The 22950-nt window shown below is 45.5% G+C and overlaps 1 protein-coding gene across 2 annotated transcripts in view; it reads left to right on the forward strand.

Moving 5' to 3' along the window:
* Window positions 1–22950, forward strand: part of erbb4b (erb-b2 receptor tyrosine kinase 4b) — a 549356-nt gene that overhangs the window by 437174 nt on the left and 89232 nt on the right. For both annotated transcript variants that reach the window (XM_080456958.1, XM_080456959.1), the window contains exons 16-19: window positions 2456–2500; window positions 10587–10719; window positions 15090–15212; window positions 16929–17027. In XM_080456958.1, coding sequence (XP_080313084.1) covers window positions 2456–2500; window positions 10587–10719; window positions 15090–15212; window positions 16929–17027 — 400 coding nt within the window. The remainder of the gene's footprint in view (window positions 1–2455; window positions 2501–10586; window positions 10720–15089; window positions 15213–16928; window positions 17028–22950) is intronic.

The following is a 22950-nucleotide window of genomic DNA, read 5'->3' on the forward strand; positions in this document are numbered from 1 at the left end:
ATTTTATTGCAAACATTTTTAACTCAAATCTTTGCTTCGGGGGTCCCTGGAACAAAATATTTTCAGATGTGGGGGGTTGGCATATAATTTTGGAGGTCCTTGACAGGTCAAGGTTTGAGAACCACTAAAAAAAAATCAGAAAACTTTTAGAAGACATTTGTAGAATCCCCATAAGCAAAGATTGGAGTTACAAATGTTTGCTTTAAAAATATATATAAATTCAAAGATTTGCATAAATTTTTCAAGATTTTTTTTGTTGTTGCAGATTTACAAGCTCAGCTCGGCACTCGGAGCTTGTATATCTGCTATTTTTGGAGTAGCCCAAAGAAATCTAAAAATCTAAAAAACACAGATGCTTTCCCCGGTTTTAATGGGTTAAGTGAGTTACTTAACACAGAGGATTTTGCTGTGTAGAGAAAGGCCACACATAGAGGTGGTGGGAGAGGCCAGCAGCAGTCTGTGTGTCTGCCGGTCATCCAGAATGCTGATGTGAACGTTCTTCCCAGACAGAGTACAGCTGCTGACTCAGCAGAAATGGTCAATCGAGACGAGCACCTTGACTAAGACCAGGATCAGTGAGGAGAACACCTCTGAATGCTAACTGGAAATGCTCAATAATACACAAAAAGGCCGTACTGTCGTACAGTAATTAACCGATTAAGACAATGAGGCCGATTCTATACGAATGTCTTCTAAATCCTAACAGTTTTCTGAAAAACTTATGTTGCAATGTCAGTGGTTATAATTATATATATATATAATTATATGTATTTAGCCGCCGACCCTCATCTCAAAATATTTTGCGCCAGGGACCCCCAGAAGCAAAGATTTGAGTAAATGTTTTATGTTATATATTCAAAGATTTGAGTAAATGTGTTATGTTATATATTCAAAGATTTGCACACATTTTCAAGATTTTTCAAAAATAGCAGATCTACAGTACAAGCTCATAGCTTGCATACCTCCTATTTTTTAAGAATCGTGACACACACTCGTATTGCTAAAATCTAAAATGACACGGATGCTTTCCCGAGATACAGAGTCTATACCAGTGCTTCTCAACCTGTTTAATTTCAGAGACCCCCGGGTTGATATGCAATTTATGATTTGTATCCCAGTACGCTATACAATTTACTCTGTACTCGTTCCATTTGTACACTCTCAGAGTTGTATACAGTACCTGTACGGGTCCAATCCAACAAACCTGTGAAATACGTTTCACGGCACAGTTCACTATACAGTAGTTCTTATGGTGTTGCCATCGGGCAAGAAACCTCTTAAACCTCTACAAGCTTGTAAATCTGCTATTTTCCTTATTTGAATCCTGAAAAGTCACAGTTTTGGACATATGAGGTTTCCATCCGACAGAGACGATAACCAGAGAGGGAGAGGGGGGGGGGGGGGGGATAGGGCTGGCGAACATGACTCAGTATTTAACTCCACAGGGTGGGCTTCCTGAGTGACAGGCGAGTGGGAGGTTAAAATGTTTTTCAAAATAGTACCAAAAAAAAAAACCTGAAAAGAGCTTGTAGAATCAGAAGCTTTAACAAATAATCCCCTATAATGACATGCCCAAAATAGAAATGTATTAGTTCATTAAACTATCAATTATCAATTGATACCCTCGTAATTATTCAATCGATTATTTGAATCAACTGTTCCACCCTACAGTGAAGGAGGGAGGGAGGGAAGGAAAGAAATAAAGAAAGTAAGAAAGAAGAAAGGAGAAAAATAAGCAAGAGGGCAGGTGTAAGGAGTTAGGAAAGGAGATGATGCAGGCAGTGTGAAGGAAACGCAGATCAGAGAGAGAGGGAATAGCAGACAGAAAGAGGTAAAGATGAGTGAGAGAGAGAGAGAGAGAGAGATTAATTCCTCTCTTCTCGTACACAGTGTTGTCAAGTCAGCAGACGCGCTTTGACACAGAATCCTGTCATCTCTTACACACACACGCACACGCGCACACACACACACACACACACACACACACACACACACACACACACACACACACACACACACACACACACACACACACACACACACCTTTTGACAGCCGTGCAGCTTTGATGTGTCTCCGGCAGACAGGTGTGTTGCTGTAACACACATTATTTGTCACCCACAAATAAATGGGTGACACTGACTCACTGGCTTTATTGGGTGGTTCTCAAAGCGGGTTCTCCCCAGGGGTCCCTGGGGGGTTCCAGGGGGTCCCCAGCTAAATGACTCACAAACTCACTAGGCACCAACTGTAGTTAGAAACTAAATGGACCCTTACAGGTCTGTGTACTTGGTTCCATTTGTACACTCTCAGAGTTAGAAGGGGGGGTCATTGAAATAAAACTAAAAAGGTTTGAGAACCACAGGTTTAGTGATATATATTACAGATATATATGTAGACAGATCTCGGCTGGTATACCGACAATGATTAGGTAATGTCTTTTCTCCATTTATCCAGGTGTGTCGGGCCAAGACTGCAAGACTGTATTGGCTGGATGGACAGGTACCATATTCGTATAACTCTATTTCATATTTCATGTTTTTTTTTCTTCATAAATCAATGGCCCTATTTTAGACTTTGTCGTATGACAGTGTCACACAACAACAGTCTGAAGAAAATAGCCGATTTACAAGCTCACAACAAGTCACATCGTGCTATTTCCGCTGCACACACATACACGCACGCACGCACGTGCGCGCAAACACAAAAGCACGTGCACGTGCACACGCACACGCACACACTGATTAATGAGTAGCTCAGAGGCTTCAAAGTCCCCACATGTGTGTTTTTGTACATGTGTCCCTTGTGCCTGCCATGTATACTTCGCAGTGCGACTGTGTCCCGCGCCGTAAAATAGCCGATCTACAAGCTCCCGACGATCCACAACGCGTCGCCTCGCGAGCTTGTAGATCTGCTATTTCCAGCTCGGGACACCGTTGTGCGACTTATAAGTATAAATCCGGCTTTAAATGCCTCGTATGCACATCACGCTCCCCCGGCAGATCTTGATGAATTGTCGGCGCGTTATCTTTGTTCTTGCGCCGGGGTTGAGAGGGCGTGACCCTTGGGGCGTGGTGGGAAGGGGTAAGGGGGGGGTGTACACGAGAGGGTGGGGGGGACAAGGGAACAATGGTGGCCTTGTGGGAGGTCGTCGAGGAGAAAAAATAAACGAAGATGCACGGAGGGCTTTTTTTGTGGCCAGGGACAGCACAGCACAGCTGGTGAAAAAGTACAAGACCAATGGGTCACAGGAGAACAGAGGCACGCACGCACGTACGCACGCACGCAAGCACGCACGTGTTGTAGAACAGTAGAGATTCCCAACAGAATGGGACCAAGCAATTGTGGCAGAACTGGCAGCTGCAAGGATCTACATTACGGAGAGAGAGGCAGGCAGACAGACAGTTGTGTAAAGTAACTAAGTACATTTACTCAAGTACAATTCTGAGGTATTTTTACTTCCAATTTTCAATACTTTTACTTCTACTCCACTGCATCTCAAATAGGAAACTTTTACTCCATTACAATTATTTGAAAACTTTAGTTACTAGTTACTTTGTAGATTTTCATTTTTTACTTAAGGCCGGGGGTGTGAGGGGAAAGGGTCAAAAGTACCATAGCGTTAAGGAGAACTCCCAACACTATGGACCAGAGCTAGATCCAATATGCTTTATTATTTAGTCACAAGCTCTTGTTAATACTTTTCATTGGTTCAATATTTATGAAACCCACAGACACCACTTATGCCATTTTCACTGTCCAAAATGTGTCTAAAATTGAGAAGCTCACATGGTGTCGTGGGCCTGTATGTATAGACGGGCTATTTCCGCTACTTTTGCACAACGCTCTTACACGACGAAGTAGTAGGGCATTCATTTACAGGGGGGAAAAAACAGAGTTTCTGCCTGCCAGCACAAAGTAATAGTCAATGAGAGTAGGAGTAGTAGTAGACAGAGAGAGAGAGAGAGAGAGAGAGACAGGAAAGACAGACAGAGATGGAATTCTATAGATAGACTAAGAAAAGCCCATTCTGCTGGCCTATCGGTCCATCTATCGATCGCTGCTCGGTATCCTGAACCGGTTCACTTTTCAGGATTCAAATTCAAAAATAGCAAAAAGTAGCAGATCTACAAGCTCGAAACGCGTCGATTTGTGCCACGCTTTGAGCTTGTACATCTGCTACTTTTGCTGCTTTCGTGTGACGCTCTAGTATGATCAAGTATAGGGCGTTAATTTACGAAAAGAACACCAACATTTTGAATATGGAGATACAAGGTTTCTGCACCACTGAGTCCTCGATCGATCAGCCTCCTCAGTGTAATAAAAGTAACAGTCAATGACAGTTAGTAGTAGTAGAGAGAAAGAGAAAGGAAAGACAGACAGAGATGGCATTCAATAGATAGACTAAGAAAAGCCCATTCTGCTGGCCTATCGGTCCATCTATCGATCTCTGCTCGGTATCCTGAACCTGTTACAGCACAGAGTAGACGGACCAGCATGCTGTAGAAGCAAGCAGGAAGGCGGCCTGTGTTGCCATGTATGCTTATTATAAGCGACTTTGGGCATGTTTTTCTGAAGTCGCTTAGGCCTGTCACAATTATTCCATAATCGCAATTATTTGAGATAATCGCTTTATATGTTTGCATAATCATTATAATCATTTCCATGTTAAAAATGTTCATATATATTTACATAAAATAGTGGAAATAGCCGATCTACACGTTTTGAGCTTGTAGATTGGCTATTTCCACTATTTATGTTTTTTTTTTTTTAAGTATAAAATAATTAAAGGTGTTATTTGCCCTGTGCAACTGTTGTTTACGAAGGTTAAAAGCCAAACAGAAATGTCGTTTTTATTCATATGGTCCAATAATGTTCAAAGACAGATACACAATTAAATCGTTAATCGCAATTCTTTGTGTGACAACTAATCATCGAGTAAAATGTCATAATCGTGACAGCCCTAAAGTCGCTTGTAAATATTGGTAGCTGAGGCTTGCGTTTTAGTTTTTGGGGCTTGTTTCCAAAGAGCAGTTGCTTATTTTGGGCTTCCTTCCTAATGTTGTTTAAACCCAGTGGTTCTCAGACATCTTCATGTCAAGGAAGACCCCCCCCCCCCCCCCAAAAAAAAACAATTAATATGTATTTGTCCCACGTATCCCCATCTGAAAACATTTAGATAGAGAAAATAGCAGATCTACAAGCAGATGTTACGTGACGCCTCGTGAGCTTGTAGATCGGATATTTTCAAATAGCCCGGTGCATATAGGTGCTCATGTGGCCTATTATAGTCGCTTCTTTTGGGTTTTGTTTTCATAGACCTCGTTGCTTAGTTCTCACACAAAATCTGGCAACGCTGGAAGTCGAGTTGGGGGCGGGGGCGGGGGGTAGGGGTTTGTGTGGCGTGGTGTAGAGAGACCTGATAAACATCGTACGCCCGTGGCGGTATAAAAGGCCCCTCCGGTCTCTCTTGACGGGATTAAAAGAGCTCTCAATCCTCTGATAGTGGCCGTGTGAGGGAGGGGGGAGGGGGGACCGGACGGATAAACACTTCCGCTGTGCTTATCTCACCTCAGATAGCTCTCCCGTGGCCGGTGGTGGAAAGTAACTAAGTACATTTACTCAAGCACTGTAATTAAGTACAATTTTGGGATACTTTTACTTGAGTAGGTAGATCTTTCGATTCTTTTTCTTTTTTCTTTACTTTTTTTTTTACTCCAATTCTTTGAAAACTGTATTTATGGGCGTTAATTTACAAAAGAACACCAAAAGTTAGAATATGGAGATAAGAGGTCTCTGCCGGACAGCAACGATATGGTGGTATCGCTACTTTTATTTAAGTAAAACAAATGTGAGTACTTCTCCCACCGGTTGCCACCAGTGTTCTTATCACATCTCAGATAGCTCTCTCTCTCCCGGCAGGAAGCGACACAGCATGCTAGCCGGCGAACTGTCCCCGGCCCGACTTCGCCCGCACCGCGCGTCTCATGTATCTGTTGGCTTTTGAACGCGTTTTGACACAGGGCTTATCTGAGGCCAGGGATTATAAGGAGCTGCTGCGTAATGTGAACCAGGCTATAAGGAGCTGTAACAGACCCACGCAACGGCTCATTGTGATAAGCACGGATCGCGTGTTGCGTCGAAAGAAGTGGTTCTGAAACTTTTTCCATGTCAAGGACCCCCATCTAAAAATTCTAAAAAAAATTGTGCCAGTGACTTCCAGAAGCAAAGATTTGAGTAAAAAATATTAGCTTTAAAAAAATATATACATATTCAAAGATTTGCACTAATTTTCATATTTTTTTCAAAAATAGATCTACAAGCTCATAGTGTGGCATGAAGTGATGCGCTCTGAGCTTCAATATCTGCTATTTTTGAATAGCCAAAGTATAACATATGGTTAAAATTATTGTGATGCTATTACACATTGATTGCCTAGATCGAATTAACTCGTTTTTCAAATCCATTGCTTGCGTGCCGCAATTCTGAAGAACGAGTTAACTCGTTCTTTGGAATTTTCATTGTTTAATCTGTGATCGCGCTGTTCTGTTTATTTTTCAACATAGGTTTCGTTTTCCACTTACTTCACACACACCGGGATCCGGTTTCATGACACAGATTCCTTTTCCGGTTCTCAATTTTTTTTCCCGGTCATTTTCGTCCAGAATAGGGAAAAACAAGTTTTTTCACACGGTATAAAATACGAACGGAGAGCTCCACTTCTAATTTCTTTAGTCCGGGTGACGAACAGTCATCGTGGTCGTGTATCACATCGTACTTAACTCATTCAGTGCCAATGACGTCGCAGACGTCACGTTTTTCATAAGCCCAGAGTGCCAATGACGTCTGAGAAGTCATGAAAAAATAATAATAATAATAATCTAAATGTATTTTTAATTTTTTGAAAAAAAAGTTTCAGAACCCAAGATATGATGATTTGAAGATTTGCTGCTCCATTCACTTCTTGTTTAACTTATTACTGAAAAAGGCTGTATCTCGGCTCCTAAGCACTTTTTTTTTACAATGTATTTTAGCCAGAAATATTTTTGGCACTGAATGAGTAGGCCGATCAGCAATTGTCGAAAATGTCACATCCGGTTATGACGTATTGACTGTTTGGGGGGGGGGGGAGCGAGTCAGCGAGTGATCAATGTGTCTATTTGCTGCTCTCTGCTGGTAGATCTATCTTCTTTCTATGGAAACTAACGTTGCGATGGGAACGATGTACAAAAAAGAATTTCACCCACTTTTTTACCTTGTAAACCTGTGATGTGACAATAAAACTGATTCTGATTCTGATTCTGATGTGTTTAAAACCGCAGTCAGACAATTTATTCGAAAGAAAATGTACAAAAAAAAAAAAAACGCAAATCGCTGGCACAGGGGTGAGTACATTATGAATAAACTCTGGCAGTCAATGTGTTAACACATTTTGTTGGGGACCCCCTGGTATCTGATATTTTTTCAAATATTTGAAAAATATTGAAACTTTTGAATAACTTTGGAAAATCTTCCCTTCTGGGGTCCCTGGCACAAAACCTTTTCAGATGGGGGTCCGTGGCCAAATACATATCAATTTGGGGTCCTACACGACAATGTAGTTCACCTATACACTGCTCTATAGATTTTACAGGGAGAATTCAGGAAAAGTGAAGAGAAGTGTGAATAGGTCAGTCATGTCTGTACAACGACTAAGTTCGCTGCTAAACATTGTCGTACAACGAAATATAGGATTAGAATTCAATCTATCTATCGTGAACATAGGAGCAGTCTATCGGTGAACTACAGAGACCTCAAATGGTTGCCCTTTTTACACTCTCCACTTAGGCCACCATTACTGAAATCCTAAAAAACCCTGCACATAGTGGCTGACATTACAAAAAGTCTCCAAACGGCTCTCTCTCTCTCTCTCCTTGCCATTTTGTAGTAATACTGTAATTATGTGCACGCTGCACTCTCTCCACTCCACAACCACCAGAGCCTCTACAACCTGGCACTTTTCCTCTTTCTGTTCCGACCAGAGAGAGAGAGAGAGAGAGAGAGTGGAGGAGAGGAGGTGGAAAAGATCAGGAGTTATAATACTTTGGCTGAAGCCAGTTGAGTGTGATAATTTAATGGGCACATCACCTCAACCCTCTCTGTCATCTGTCATTGCAGGTGAGAGCTTTTTGCCTGTTGCTCTAGAGCAGAACTCACCTCAAATTAGTCCCCTGGCTTTCATTAAACAGAGAGTGTAACTACGTTTATTAATTTTTTCTTAATTTTTTTTCCCACGATTTTGTAGCCCTTTTTCACCTGGTTCCAATTATCTAAGTGATCCTGGGCCCTACACTCCCGCGCCAGCCTAGGGAGCCGAGCTCATGCCTCCTTCAATGCATGAGAGCCAACTGAACTTCTTGTCACCTGACAGGGTGGAGGTTCCGCGGTAGGACGTAGCGCGTGGAAGGAACACGTTATTCCAACCAGTTCCTTTCCCCTCCATCAGGCGCCCCGGCTGTCACGGGGGAGCGGTATAGCGACCAGGATTACTACATGTTTTTGTGAGGGTATTAACTACCCTAGGAGACACGGGGAGAACATGCAAACTCCACACAGAGTAGGCCCTTTCACCAACCCCACCTAGGGTATGGGCGCTGATGACGCGGAGCGCCCCCAGTAACTACGTTTTAAATGGTCAAGCATTGGAAAAAGGTCTCTGTCTCCGTGCACAGTTTATTGTCGGACCGGCCTTCGGATACAAGCAATGATTTCCCAACAAACACACTTTACACAAAACGATTTATTTTACTGTAACTCATGCAAGCTTACCGTTTGCATACCGTTGTCATTAAGTTCTCCAAGCATAGAGGGTCAGCAACATGTGATTTTAATACTGTACACATTGCATTATACTGTATGTCCCATACAAGGGCACATCAGCCAGCTCCTACAGTATGTGGTGAACAAAGTACTCAACACCGCCATTTTTATGTTCACATTTCTCCCCCTTTGTGGAGTATAGTGGAGTATAAAGTACAATATTTGCCTCTGAGATGTAATGGAGTAGAAGTAAAAGTATTGAAAATTGGAAATACTCCAGTAAAGTAAAAAGAATACCTCAAAATTGTGCTTAAAGGGCCATTTCACCCCTGGAAGAAGTTTTCGGTCTTTTAATGAAGTTTAGGAGTCAAGAAACAAGATCCTGGGTTTTTTTTGTGAATAATCTGTGTTTTTAGATATCTAGTAATCTTCGCAAACGTCGTGACGTTATTTGCGTCATGAGAGATTGGTCTCATTCCTTTCCGCACTACATGTCTCGGCGTGTCTCAGTCAGACCATCTCAAAAGACAGCCCCCAATGGTGTGTCCGTAACACTTTGTTCAACCTTCTTTCCCCACTCGGCCACTCCCATTAGCTGTGGCCAGCGAGCAACCCCCCTTGCAGAGTGTGGCATTACTTTACCTGAGTTATCTTCTGATAGTTGTACTTGAATGTTGACATGAAATAATAATCCTGTGTAGTGTTTCATAAGCGCAAGCTTGAAAAAAAAAATACAGCGTGGAGTAGCAGCGCTGGTAAACAAACACCGTCACGAAAGGCTAGGATCATAATACCAAGGATGTGACAGTGATGTCAATACTATGCGACACGGAAGTGAAACTGCATGAAGATACTAAGGATGTCCCAGTGATATGACATCACTAACGAATCATTGGACATATATGTAACTAGATGAACGTTTGCGAGGACAGCCAGTGTTGCCAGATATTGTGAGAGAAATAAGCAGCCAGGTCTATGAAAACAAGCCCAAAAGAAAAATAACTATGCCAAGAGCACTTTACCTAGACATGGGATATTATATATTTGAAAATTGCTGATCTACAAGCTCACAACGCTTCGCAACCCATTGTGAGCTTGTAGATCTGCTATTTACAAAAAAATCTTGAGGGGGAAAAAGTCCAAAATGTGGATTTTTTTTTTTTTTTGCAAAATATTTTTATTTGCTTTTCAAAATGTGGAATATTTTTGACACATATTTGTTAGGGGCTCCCTGCCACAAATTATAATTTCAGATGGGGGTCTGTGGAAAAATACATGAACATGTTTGAGAACCACTGGTTTAAACAGCAATCAAAACATTTGGAAACAAGCCCAAATATCAACTACATTTTAGAAAGAAGCCGCTTATAATAAGCAGACATGGCAACACTGGCATGCTGTTTGGATGTTATTGTTGGAGATCACACCCACATGCGACCTCCCCTGCCACAAGGAGGTGCAGTGCACCAAAGCATTATGGTCATTGTAGTAATGCAGCAGTCCAGTCAAACCCTAGTCAAACACACAGATTTCATAATTTTTCTGGCCATAGGTTGCAAATTTTAAATTGCGCTACTGTTATCTACTACAAATACTATTACCATTGAGTGATTGCAGTTTCTTCCAGGGGTGAAATGCTCCTTTAAGTACAGTACTTGAGTAAATGCACTTATTTTATACACCACTGGTGACCATACATTAAATAAAAAGAAATAAATAAAAGTGGTAGTGAATGATGAAAACCTGGACATTTTAGTCGGCGTGTAATCTCTCCTCTCCTTCTTCCCAGGACTCCGCTCATCGCAGCGGGGGTGATCGGCGGACTGTTTGTGGTGGTGATCGTGGCGCTGAGCGTGGCCGTGTCCATCCGCCGCAAGAGCATCAAGAAGCGGAGAGCCCTGCGGCGCTTCCTGGAGACAGAGGTGAGATTATGCCCCCCCCTCCCTCTCCCCACATACTAAAACAATGGATCCTTACAGGTCTGTAACTCTGAGAGTGTTCGAATGGAACCAAATGGACCCTTTACGGGTCAAGTAAGTATTTCAAATCATTAACACTGAGGATTGGGACGGATTTGACCTAACGGCAAACGTTTGACATCTCGGCGGTACCCGCAACTAGGGGGGGATATGAGATACGATTCTGTCGGGACATAACTGTTAATTGAGAGTGTACAAATGGAACCAACACTCTCACAGTTACAGACCTGTAAAGGGTCCAGTTGGACCCCGGTGGTCCTCGGATCCGATTCATTGTCATATACAATATGTCTGACAGCTGCATTATAGGCAGTAGAATTCTTGTGCTTTAGTCTTCCTTAGCAGTGTGGATAACAAAAATAAGATACAAGTGATGGGGATAAAAAGGAGCAATAAAAGCAAAAAAAACAAAACATTGACACATACACTCAAGAGGGAGAAGTTCTTGCCCTTTATTGAAGACTTGACTCTGTGTCAAAGAGTATAAGTGTGAAAAAGTACAATTGAGGAGACTGGAGAGGGGAGGGGAGGAGAGGACAGGCACTTTGTTTCAACCAGTACAGGACAGGATGCCATTACAAGCTCCCAGCTGTTGAGAGTGAAGAGTATGTTTTTGTGCTGGTAATGTTGTCAGTAATGAAGACATAGAGCCCTCATGGTTTTCATACTTCTCTCACACACACTCTTCCCCAGCTGCATACACTCTTTGCCTGCTTTCTGTGAAGAGTAGCATCGGAATAGTTCCATGTGCACGCACGCACGCACGCACGCACGCACGCACGCACGCACGCACGCACGCACGCACGCACGCACGCACGCACGCACGCACGCACGCACGCACGCACGCACGCACGCACGCACGCACGCACGCACGCACGCACGCACGCACGCACGCACTCACGCACATGCCTATACACTCCATGCCCGGCACTTGCCTATTTGCCTCTCTCCAAATTCCTCTACCTATTATTTAGTGTACACATCATCCAATGGTGTGCATGCGATCACCTTGCAAGCTCAGCACAACCCTATCGCTGTCTGTTGTCGGCCAGAAACCTCTTATCTCCATATGTTAACTTTTGTGTGTTTTTTCATACCCTACTTGATCATACTGCAGTGTCACACAAAACGATCAAAAGTAGCAGATCTGCAAGCTCGAAACGTGGCGCGAAGTGATCTGCTTGTAGATCTGCTTGTGATATACTACTTTTGATGCTTTTGAATATGAATCCTGAAAAGTCACAGTTTTGGACATATGTGGTTTCCACCCGACAGAGACGATATAATGCAAGCGGATGATTGCTTGATAGGCGCAATGCCTCTTTGAATTCTCTAACCAAAGTTAGTACAGATACTATCTTTGGATTAAAATCTATATCGTCAGCTGTCCAATTCATTCATCCGAAATATGGTTTAATTTACACTTGTGATGAAAAGGAATAAAAATGTCATTTTTATTTTATTTACCAATGTGCCTTTTGTATTGAGTTAGTGTCTCATCTTCTTTGTGATAGAAAGTTTGTTGACAGGCATTGGAACACAACAAAACTATCACTCACTCAAACACACACACACACACACACACACACACACACACACACACACACACACACACACACACACACACACACACACACACAGTTATTACTATGCGTGTGAGGTCTAGCCTAACGAGGAGTATTTTACCAATGTTTTGTGCCAGGGGTTCCCTGGCACAAAACATTTTCAGATGGGGGTCCGTGGCCAAACATATACATTTGGGGGTCCATGACACAGAGACGTTTCCCTCAGAGTAGCAGCGTAGGGGCACACACTTTGGGTGGCTGGCTTCAGCACCACGGTACAGAGTGGGACGCTGGACAGCTCCACTAGTGCTGCAGCTTATTATGTCTTTAACATCTTCAGCACCACCACTTGTGGACAGCTCCCTGTACACTGCAACTGCAGGCTGCTCTCTGCCTGTGTGTGTGTGTGTGTGTGTGTGTGTTTGTGTGTGTGTGTTACTACACTTGTGAGAGCCAAATGTCCCTTCAAGTATAGTAGAATTTGATAAATAGACATTGTGAGTATACCATTTTCCTGGAAGAGAAATGGTTGTTTTATGGTAAAATGTTCAGTTTGGGGTTAAGGTTTTGGCATTTAGAGGTTAGGTTTAGGGGTTGGGGGTTAGAGTTACGCCTGATTTATTTATAGCCAGTTGCGCACCAGTGCCCTGCACCACAAAAAATATTCGATCCACAGCGCAATGTGTTGTGTGAGCTGGTAGAAATGGCAATCATAAAATGTCGATGTCCTTACAAGTATAGTAATACGAGCATGTTTGCGTGTGTTAGCCTGTGTGTCAGCCTGCATTGCATGTCCTTGTGTATATGGGTCCGTGTCAGCTCTTTGAATGTTGTGTCGGTATGTATCTGTTTGTCTGTGCATGAATGTCATATTTAAGTACCGTGTGCGTGCGTATGTGTGAGTGCGTGCACGTGCGTGCCTGTGTGCGCGGGGCCTTCGTCCCTCCCCTCCCACCACCTCTCTCGCCCTCTCCTCTCCAGCCTGTGAAAGCTGATTTAGAATTCCATTTAAATGAAGAACAGCTATTGTTTTTTAATCAGACGGCCGCCGTGAGCTGGGGAACACGGGCTATGGACCAGAGAGCTGATTTACTATCCTCTCTCTCTCTCCCTCCCTCCCTCCCCTCCCCTACTGTCACCCTCCTTCAGTTATCCCCGCCTAACTCTCACAGTTTTTTCCTCTCTTTCTCACTCCTGTGTCTAATTCAACTTCTCTCATTCCTCCGCCGCCGTCTCGTTGTGTCTTCCGCCGCTCGCTCGCTCCGTCCGCCACCCTCTCTCTCCCTCTTATAGTCTCTCGCTGTCTCGTTTTCTCATTCCATCTCTCTCTCTCTCTCTCTCCGTCCGCCGCTCCATTCCGCCACTTGAGCGGTAATGAAACAACGAGGGCATGAGCACGCTCCTCTTCAAGCGCCGCAATTATCCAGCCCCCGTCCCCCCCGTCCCCCCACACCCCTCCCTCCCTCCCTCCCTGTGCTCTCCATTGTGCGAGTTTGTAAAGTTCAAGCTGCCTGAGCGAGCGGACTGAAAGGACAGACACATTGACTGAAGGGCCAAGGGATTGAATCAGCCACATTGATTGGGTTCACGGTACTGGTGTGATGAATGTCGCTTTATGCTGATTGACTGCACAGGTTGATTAGCCCTTTTTTTCTTCCTCTTTTTTCTCCTCACGAGGAGGATGCATGTGGAGGAGACGGATAAGGAAACGGGACAAGTGTCTGCGTGACAAAACGTTACGACACCGCTGACCCACGAGACAATGATGTCGTTGTGTGGGGGGGCAGTGGTGTGAAGTAACTAAGTACATCTACTCAAGTACTGTACTAATGTACAATTTGGGGGTATTTTTTACTTTACTGGAGTACTTCCTTACTTTTGCTTCTACTCCACTACTCTTTTGCCTATCTCAGAGGCAAATATTCTACTTTTACTCCACTAAAATGATTTAAAAACTTTAGTTACTAGTTACTTTGCAGATATACATTATTATATTATAAAACATACTTAAACAACTTCAGTCCTATTGTATACATACGCTGTTTGAAAATAGCCTCACCTCACAACGCGTCATGATGCGACGCGTTGTGAGCTTGTAGATCAGCTATTTTCAATCATTGTTATACTTTACTTTTGGTACTTTAAGTACATTTTGATGCCAATACTTTTGTACTTTTTCTCAAGTAACATTTTGAACACAGGCCTTTTAGTTGTATCAGAGTATTTCTACATTGCAGTATTGATACTTTTACTTAAGTAAAACATCTGAGTACTTCTTCCACCCACTGGTGGTGGAGGGGTAGGTCAGTGGGTCTCAAAGTGAGGTCCGGGACCCCTCAGGGGTCCTTGAGGGGATTTCAGAGGGTCCCCAGCAGAATGAGTTAATATACTCTGTCAATTTCTGTTCAACCACTTTAACCCTATTTTGTACTTTGGTGTGAGCCAAACAGGCTCACAATGCGTCCTAATGTGACGCATTGTGAGCTTGTAGATCGGCTATTTTTGAAACATTTAGAAAAATCTAGCAATATTTTTCACAAATCGTTACACAAATCATCTCTTAAGATTTTAAATATTTTTTGATGGGGGTCCACGGCCAAAGACATATCAGTTTGGGGGGTCCTTGACATGACAAAAATGTTTGAGAAGCACTGTGTTCCTGACTCTGTGTGTGTGTGTGTGTGTGTGTGTGTGTGTGTGTGTGTGTGTGTGTGTGCGTGCGTGTGTGCGTGCGTGCGTGTCTTCCAGCTGGTAGAGCCCCTCACCCCCAGCGGCACGGCCCCTAACCAGGCCCAGCTGCGCATCCTCAAAGAGACGGAACTGAAGAGAGTGAAGATCCTGGGCTCCGGGGCCTTTGGGACCGTTTATAAGGTAGCACTGCTGTTACTGGTGCACATACACACACACACACACACACACACACACACACACACACACACACACACACACACACACACACACACACACACACACACACACACACACACACACACACACACACACAAACAAAATGTACTACTTGCTGAAGTAGTTTGTAGACATGCATGCACGTCTCAGTTCGCTCAGTGTCAAGGAAAGGCTTTCTGCTTACTTGACTATTTAATTTACGAAAAAACATAAAAAGTTAAAATACGGAGGCAGGTTTCTTTCTGCTCGACAGCAAAGAAAACATAATAGACTTCTTCCAGCTTCTCCTCAGGGTGGGAGTGAGATAACACCCCGATGAGGTCATCAGTCTGAGGCTGCATGGGAGAGAGAGAGAGAAAGAGAGAGAGAGAGCGTGTGAAAACCTGGAGCTAGAATAAACACAAGGAGCATTCACATTCACAAATGGCCATCGTTGCTGTCGAGCAGAAACCTCTTTATCTCCATATTTTAACTTTTTGCTTTTTTTCGCCTTACTTGATCACACTACAGCGTCACGCAAAAGTAGCAGATCTGCAAACTCGAAACGCTGCGCGAAGCGATCTGCTACTTTTTTATTTAAATCCTGAAAAGTAACGGACAGTTAAAGTTGTGGACATATGCGGTTTCCATGCCATTCTGCTGGCGCACACATGCAGTGGTTCTACCCAATCTGAAAATAGTTTGTCCCCATATAAGATTTGTGTTGTTAAAACGAAAAGTTTTTTTTTTTAAATAGCCGACCTACAAGCATTGTGATGCATTGTGAGCTTGTAGATCGTCTATTTTTGGTCAATGTCCCCCCCCCCCCAGAATAGTTTTCTGTGCGATTCTGTGCCTATCGTGACATAACTCTGACGACGGTGAGTCGGCTCAAAGCAGACTTCACAAAGCTGGAGACGGCGCGCCTACGGCGTTTTAACAGTTTTTTGGTCGGATCGTCAAAAACACTGAGAACATGTTGACGTTTGGTCACAAAGTCACAATATGCCTTTTGGGGATTGAGACAGTGTTGGTGCCGTGGATGAAAAAGTTATTTACAGGAGAGCCCTGAGCCAAAACAAAGTTTGAGAACCACTGCTGTAGCCATGATGTGACGGTGATGTTGCAAGCGTTGTGCTAGTTTCTGCAACTCATTTCATTACAATGCAAACAGGCCTCATTCACTACAGGAAAAAGCATTCATGTACAACTCACATTTAGCTGGGGGAATGTGTGTGTGTGTGTGTGTGTGTGTGTGTGTGTGTGTGTGCGTGTGTGTTAGTGTGTGTGTGTGTGTGCGCGTGTGACTATACTTCTGAGGACCAAATGTCGTAGTAGACATTGCGAGGACCATTTTCCTGGTCCTTACAAGAGAAATGGTGAAAAAAACATGTTTAGAGATACATTTACAATTAAACAAAGATTCAGGGTGCGGTTAGGTTTAAGATTAGACATTTGGAAGTTAGGTTTAGGGATTAGAAATGGAGTAATGCCTGATTTACACTTGGTTGCGCGCTGATCTTATAGCCAATCTACATAATCATACATAAAATCACTGTCTTAAAATGTTGCTGTCCTCACACGTATATTAATACAAACCTGTGTGTGTGTGTGTGTGTGTGTGTGTGTGTGTGTGTGTGTGTGTGTGTGTGTGTGTGTGTGTGTGTGTGTGTGTGTGTGCGTGTGCGCGCTTTCCCTCAGGGTATTTGGGTCCCAGAGGGGGAGACGGTGAAGATTCCGGTTGCCATTAAAATCCTGAACGAGGCCACGGGACCCAAAGCTAACGTGGAGTTTATGGATGTGAGTATTGACAGCCCACTGGAAGCCCACATCTATACAGGCTCACAACACCTCGCAACGGAACAAAAGTTTGTCCCTTATTGGCTCAATAAGGGACACGTCTTTTAATCCATTAAGACCGGGAACGCATCTGTGTTATTTCAAGATTTCTTTGGGTATTCAAAAATAGCAGATCTACAAGCTCATAGCGCTACGAGCTACGAACATTTTTAGATATGTATTTGGCCGCGGACGCCCATCTTAAAATGTGTTGTTCCAGGGACCCCCAGAAGTAAAGATTTGAGTTAAAAAAAATTGCTTTAAAAATATGTATATTCAAAGATTTGGAATATTTTTCACGTTTAAAAAGAAAAAAAGCAGATCTACAAGCTCATAGCGCGGCACTCGGTTCCGCGCTATGAGCTTGTACATCTGCTACTTTTGAATAGCCCAAAGTATGAAATATTGTTGGTTGCACAGATGCGTTCCCAGTTTTAATGGGTTAATTTCCAAATAACGGACGATTCTTGTATTTCAAGGGACGGTTGGCAACTCTGGTGTTAGACACACTTATTCCTCTGTAATTTCTCTTTAATCATGAGATGATGAAGTTCTCGGGAGACCTTTATGAAACACAGACACGGTTTCTCACACAGACCCACAGAGAATGTTTTTTTCATTCACGCCAGCCAAGTGGAGACTGGAGACGCATAAAATAGCGACGTCGGATCCAAAGATTCAGAGAACGTGGATCGATCGAGGCCCCGAAGGCATACACACACACACACACACACATACACACACACACACACACACACACACTCATTTCCACGGGCTCCCAACGCGAATGAGCCCCCCCCCCCCCATTTATAAAACATTCAGCATTCCGCTTATTTCAAAAGGAAAAATGAAAGTAAAAAAAAAAAATCTAATTATCGTGCTGTGATGATGCAACGGAGATGAAATAAGCTTCCCCTCTACCCCTCCTACAACACAAACTCGTGTTCACTCACTCGCTCAACACTAGCGACCCAATTGCACTTGGTGTTTTGAGCGTTGAGTTTCCGACGGGGGCGAGGGAGGGTGGAGGGACGAGAGGTTTTGGGTACGTTAGCGTTTCTATTCTTAACCGAGAGCCTCTTTGATGTACGTCTTCTATGTCTACACGCATGTTGCTTTTGTTTCTTTTGCGATCTCGTTCCGGTTTAGCGTTTGACGCAAAAATGCCGCCGGAGATCAAGGGAGTAGCAACGAGAGACAGAGGGAGGGAGGACTTGACGACATTTATAAGCAATATAAAACCCATGGTTCTCAAAGTGGGGGTCTGTTAGAACCCCAAGGCTCCCCTTTTTATCCCCAATGTTAGTCTTAATGCCAATTGACTCCTCCCCACACACATTGCTGCGTGTTGTTACTGCTGTTGTATCCTACTGGCTCATCACCTGCCAGTGAGGAGCCCCCACCGGGAGGATGTAGAGAGCTTTCGTCCTATACTACTATTTAAACAGCAATCAAAACGCAGCGGCACGTGCCCGTCACATGGGCTCCCAGGGAGACATGGAGCACCGGGGAATGTTTGGCCAAGGCGGCCAAATGCCACCGTTCCCTACCTGGCGTGAGGATTAGCATGGGGATGAATAACCATTAAGGACTGTCAAGTGGCCCGTTTCTGATGTCCGTGTGTGTGTGTGTGCGTGCGTGTGTGTATGAGGCTATACTATATGCATGGGGTACACACTTATTCCCTTTGAAAGTGGGAGCAGAGATGTTGTAACAGAGCAGTGTGCAGCAACTTGTGGAGCATTACATTGTTTACAGCATTGGTTCTCAAAGTGGGGTCTGGGGACCCCCAGGGGTCCTTGGAGGGGTACCAGGGATAGCAGATATACAAGCTCATAGCACGGCACTCCGCACTATGAGCTTGTAGATCTGCTATTTTTGAAAAATCGTGAAAACTTATATATACAGACAGTATGTATTTTAAAGGGAACATTAACTCAAACCTTTGCTTCTGGGGGTCCCTGGAAGAAAATATTTTGAGATGGGGTCTGCGGCCAAACACAGTACATACCATTTTGGGGGTCCTTGACATGAAAAAGTTTGCGAACCACTGGTTTACAGAAATGGTACTGTAGACTAATATCTATTTAATTTAGTTCCGGAGCAGTTTCACTGCAGTCGTGTCACTTGTTGCAGGCACGCACGCACGCACGCACGCACGCACGCACGCACGCACGCACGCACGCACGCACGCACGCACGCACGCACGCACGCACGCACGCACGCACGCACGCACGCACGCACGCACGCACGCACGCACGCACGCACGCACGCACGCACGCACGCACGCACAGGTATAGGATAGACATAAAGCCACAGACACATCCAGACGCTGGGACGACATGCGCCCAAAATATCTGAGGTGGCACGGAAGGAGAAATGCGAGCTTGTGTTGCTGTGATGTGGCCGCATTATTTTTGGCCCTTAACTTTACAGTATATGCCCGGGTGGGGAGGTTGACATGGTAGCATTTCAGAACCTCAGGCCGGTGGTTCTCAAACTTTTTCATGTCAAGGACCCCCAAATTGATATGTATTTGGCTGCGGACCCCCCCTCCCCCCATCTGAAAATGTTTTGTGCCAGGGACCCCCCAGAAGAGAAGATTATGTGTAAAAAAAAAAAGGCAAAATGATTCAAAATTGTCCAAGAGTTTTGATATATTTCAAATATTTTCAAAAATAGCACATCTACAAGCTCGCGGTGCGTAGATTAATGGCCCACTTGATCAAATGATCATGATCCTACAGCGTCACAGAAAAGATTCAAAAGTAGCAGATCCGCAAGCTCGAGCTTGTAGATCTGCTACTTTTGACGTTTTTGAATTTGAATCCTGAAAAGTTATGGTTTCCCACCCGACAGAGATGATATAGTCTGGCCATGCCAGCCTAATACTCGGCCCCCACGTAAGTAACCTATAGTTTTATTACATTGCTCTCTCACTGTTCACATATGGGAGACATAAACCCCCTGAATGTAACCGCAAATCAAGATACCCACAACCTGTACCAGGGGGCGGGGCCCACGGCACCCAGGCGCCAACAGACCCACCGGGTCTGAGGCAGAGATCAAGACATTTTAGTGGGGCCCTGACAGACCGTAGTCTGCCTCATAAACTAAAAAACAGGCACAGCCTGTCTAGTTAGTGGAGGGCCCTGACAGACCGAAGTCCGCCTTATTAATCTAAGGCCCAAAGGTTGGCCTATCAAACACTAAGGCAAGGGGGCATGAACAGATCCTACGTCCGTTCTAAGCACCTAACCACCCTCAGGTGGAAGCCACGCCCAGGACTGCGTGCGCCATAGAAGACGACGCCACGTCCAGGCTGTAGAAAACAGCGAAAGTCGATGGAGACGACCAACTCGCCGCTGTGCAGATGTCCTGAATAGACACCCCTTTGAGGAGGGCCCAGGACGTCGATACACTTCTAGTAGAGTGCGCCCTCAGGCCTTCAGGCACTGGGGCTCCCTTACTAACATACGCCAGGCGAATAGCCTCCACAATCCAACGGGAAAGCGTGGACTTAGTCACCGCCAGTCCCGGCCCAGGGCACAGGGAGACGAAAAGCTGGCTGGGACGGTTCAGGGCCGCAGTCCTCTGGACATACAGCCGCAGGGCTCTTACTGGACAAAGACAGTGTAGCCTCCTGTCCTCTTCTGAGGCAAAAGGAGGCGGATGAAAAGCCACCAGCTCAGTTGGCATAACCACAGAAAGGAACGAAAGTCGGGTTAGGTTTGATAATAACCCTACTGCCATCACCAGCGAACCTCATGCACTCCGGAACCACCGAAAGAGCATGCATATCGCTCACCCGTTTCGCTGTTGTCAGCGCAACCAGGAGTACCGTCTTGAACGTGAGGAACTTTGGTTCCACCGTCTCCAGCGGTTCAAAAGGAGGACGAGAGAGTGAGTCGAGCACCAGGACCAAGTCCCATGTGGGAAACAAGGACCGTGAGACAGGATGTTCACGCAACGCGCCCCTCATGAACTGGCACACCAGGGGCTGTTTCCCCACAGTTTTCCCATCAGCATGGCTGGCTGAGATGGCCGCCAAGTACTCTTTGATCGTGGAGAAAGCATTTCCGAGATCCAATCTATCCTGTAAGAAAATCAAAACGTCAAAGACCGAGGCCTGGAACGGAACCACAACCGGGGACCGTCCCAGACACCACTCCTCGAACACACTTTGCCACTTTGCCCCATAAGCGGTTCTAGTGGAGAGTGCCCTAGCGGCCTGAATAGTGGCCACCACCCTAGGTGGCAGTCCTGTCGCAGTCAGATTTTCCCTCTCACGGGCCAGACCCACAGGTCTAGGTCTGCAGGCCTGTGATGATGAATCTCGCCCCCCGCCTGCTGCAGCAGGTCCTCTCGCAGCGGGAGGGGCCAAGGCCGCTCGTATAGCAGGGGAGCTATTTCCGACCTCCACGTGCCCCCTGCCGGAGCCACCAGCAACACCGTCAGGCCCTGGAGCCTGACCCGTTCCAGAGTGGGATGGATCAGCTCCAGTGGAGGGAACGCATACAGCAGCCCCCCTGGCCATTCGTGCGCCAGGGCGTCCAGGCCCAGCGGGGCCTGACCGCTCATCGAGAAGAACAGTGAGCACTTCGCGTTCTCCTTCGATGCAAAAAGGTCTACCTGAGGCCGTCCAAATCTGATCCAGATTTGGTCCGCCACCGCGGGGTGCAGTGACCAGTCCGAATAGCGAAGCTTGCCCCTGGACAGAAGATCGGCTCCTCTGTTCAGAAGTCCAGGTACATGAGAGGCGCTGATTGATTTCAGGTGCGTGTCGCACCACAGTATCAGCCTCCGCGCCAGACCGTCTAAAGTAGGAGATTTCAAACCTCCCTGCTTGTTGATGTAGGCCATGGTCGTGGTATTGTCCGTCCTGATCAGAACGTGACAACCCCGGATGTGGGGCTTGAAGTGTTTCACTGCCAGAAAAACCGCCATCAACTCCAAATAGTTGATGTGGGCGGTCCTCGTATTGCGGTCCCACAGACCCCTGGCCGTCCGGCCCTCGCATGTTGCGCCCCAACCGGTCAGGCTGGCATCGGTGGTGATCGTCTTTCTCGAGATGACCCTCCCCACCGGGACGCCCTCCGACAGAAAAGAAGCTACCTTCCATTGTTGGAGGGACCGCATGCATTCCGCGGACACCGTCACACGGCGAGAGCCCTAAGTGGCCGGGATCCTGAGGGAGCCCATCCATCTCTGAAAAGGTCTCATGTGTAGCCTGCCTAGGCGTACTAGGGAGATGGCCGAGGCCATAAGTCCCGCAGCCCTCATGCAGACCCTGTACTGGACATTGTGGCCCAGTTGAAAATTGTCTAGACACCTCAGGAAGGAAGCTATCCTCTCCTGAGACAGGCGAGCCCTGAGAGAAATCGCGTCTAGCTCGATACCTATGAAAGTAGCCCGATGGGACGGAGTGAGCACGCACTTTGCTAGGTTCAGCGTGAACCCCAGGGAGGTCAGGTGCGACACCACCAAGTTGGTGTGGTGACACGCTTCCTGGCGCGACTCCGCGCTCAACAACCAGTCGTCTATGTAGGTTGCGATGCGGACACCCCTCCGCCTCAGGGGAGCTAACGCTGCCTGAGTGCATTTCACAAACACCCTGGGACTCAGAGACATCCCGAAAGGGAGGACCAGGTACTCGTACACACGACCCTCGAACATGAAGCGCAGAAATTTTCTGTGCGGAGGGTAGATAGGGATGTGAAAATAAGCGTCCTTGAGATCTATTGAGCTCCACCAGTCGCCCTGGCGGACCGTGCGTAGCAACGCCGCTTCCGTCAACATTTTGAACTGAAAAGTTTTCAAATACCTGTTGAGAGCTCTTAGATCCATGATGGGACGTAGCCCCCCTCCTTTCTTCTTGACGAGG

The sequence above is a fragment of the Gymnoscopelus braueri genome, assembly GCF_963280865.1.
Source record: "Gymnoscopelus braueri genome assembly, chromosome: 18".
Lineage (NCBI taxonomy): Eukaryota > Metazoa > Chordata > Actinopteri > Myctophiformes > Myctophidae > Gymnoscopelus > Gymnoscopelus braueri.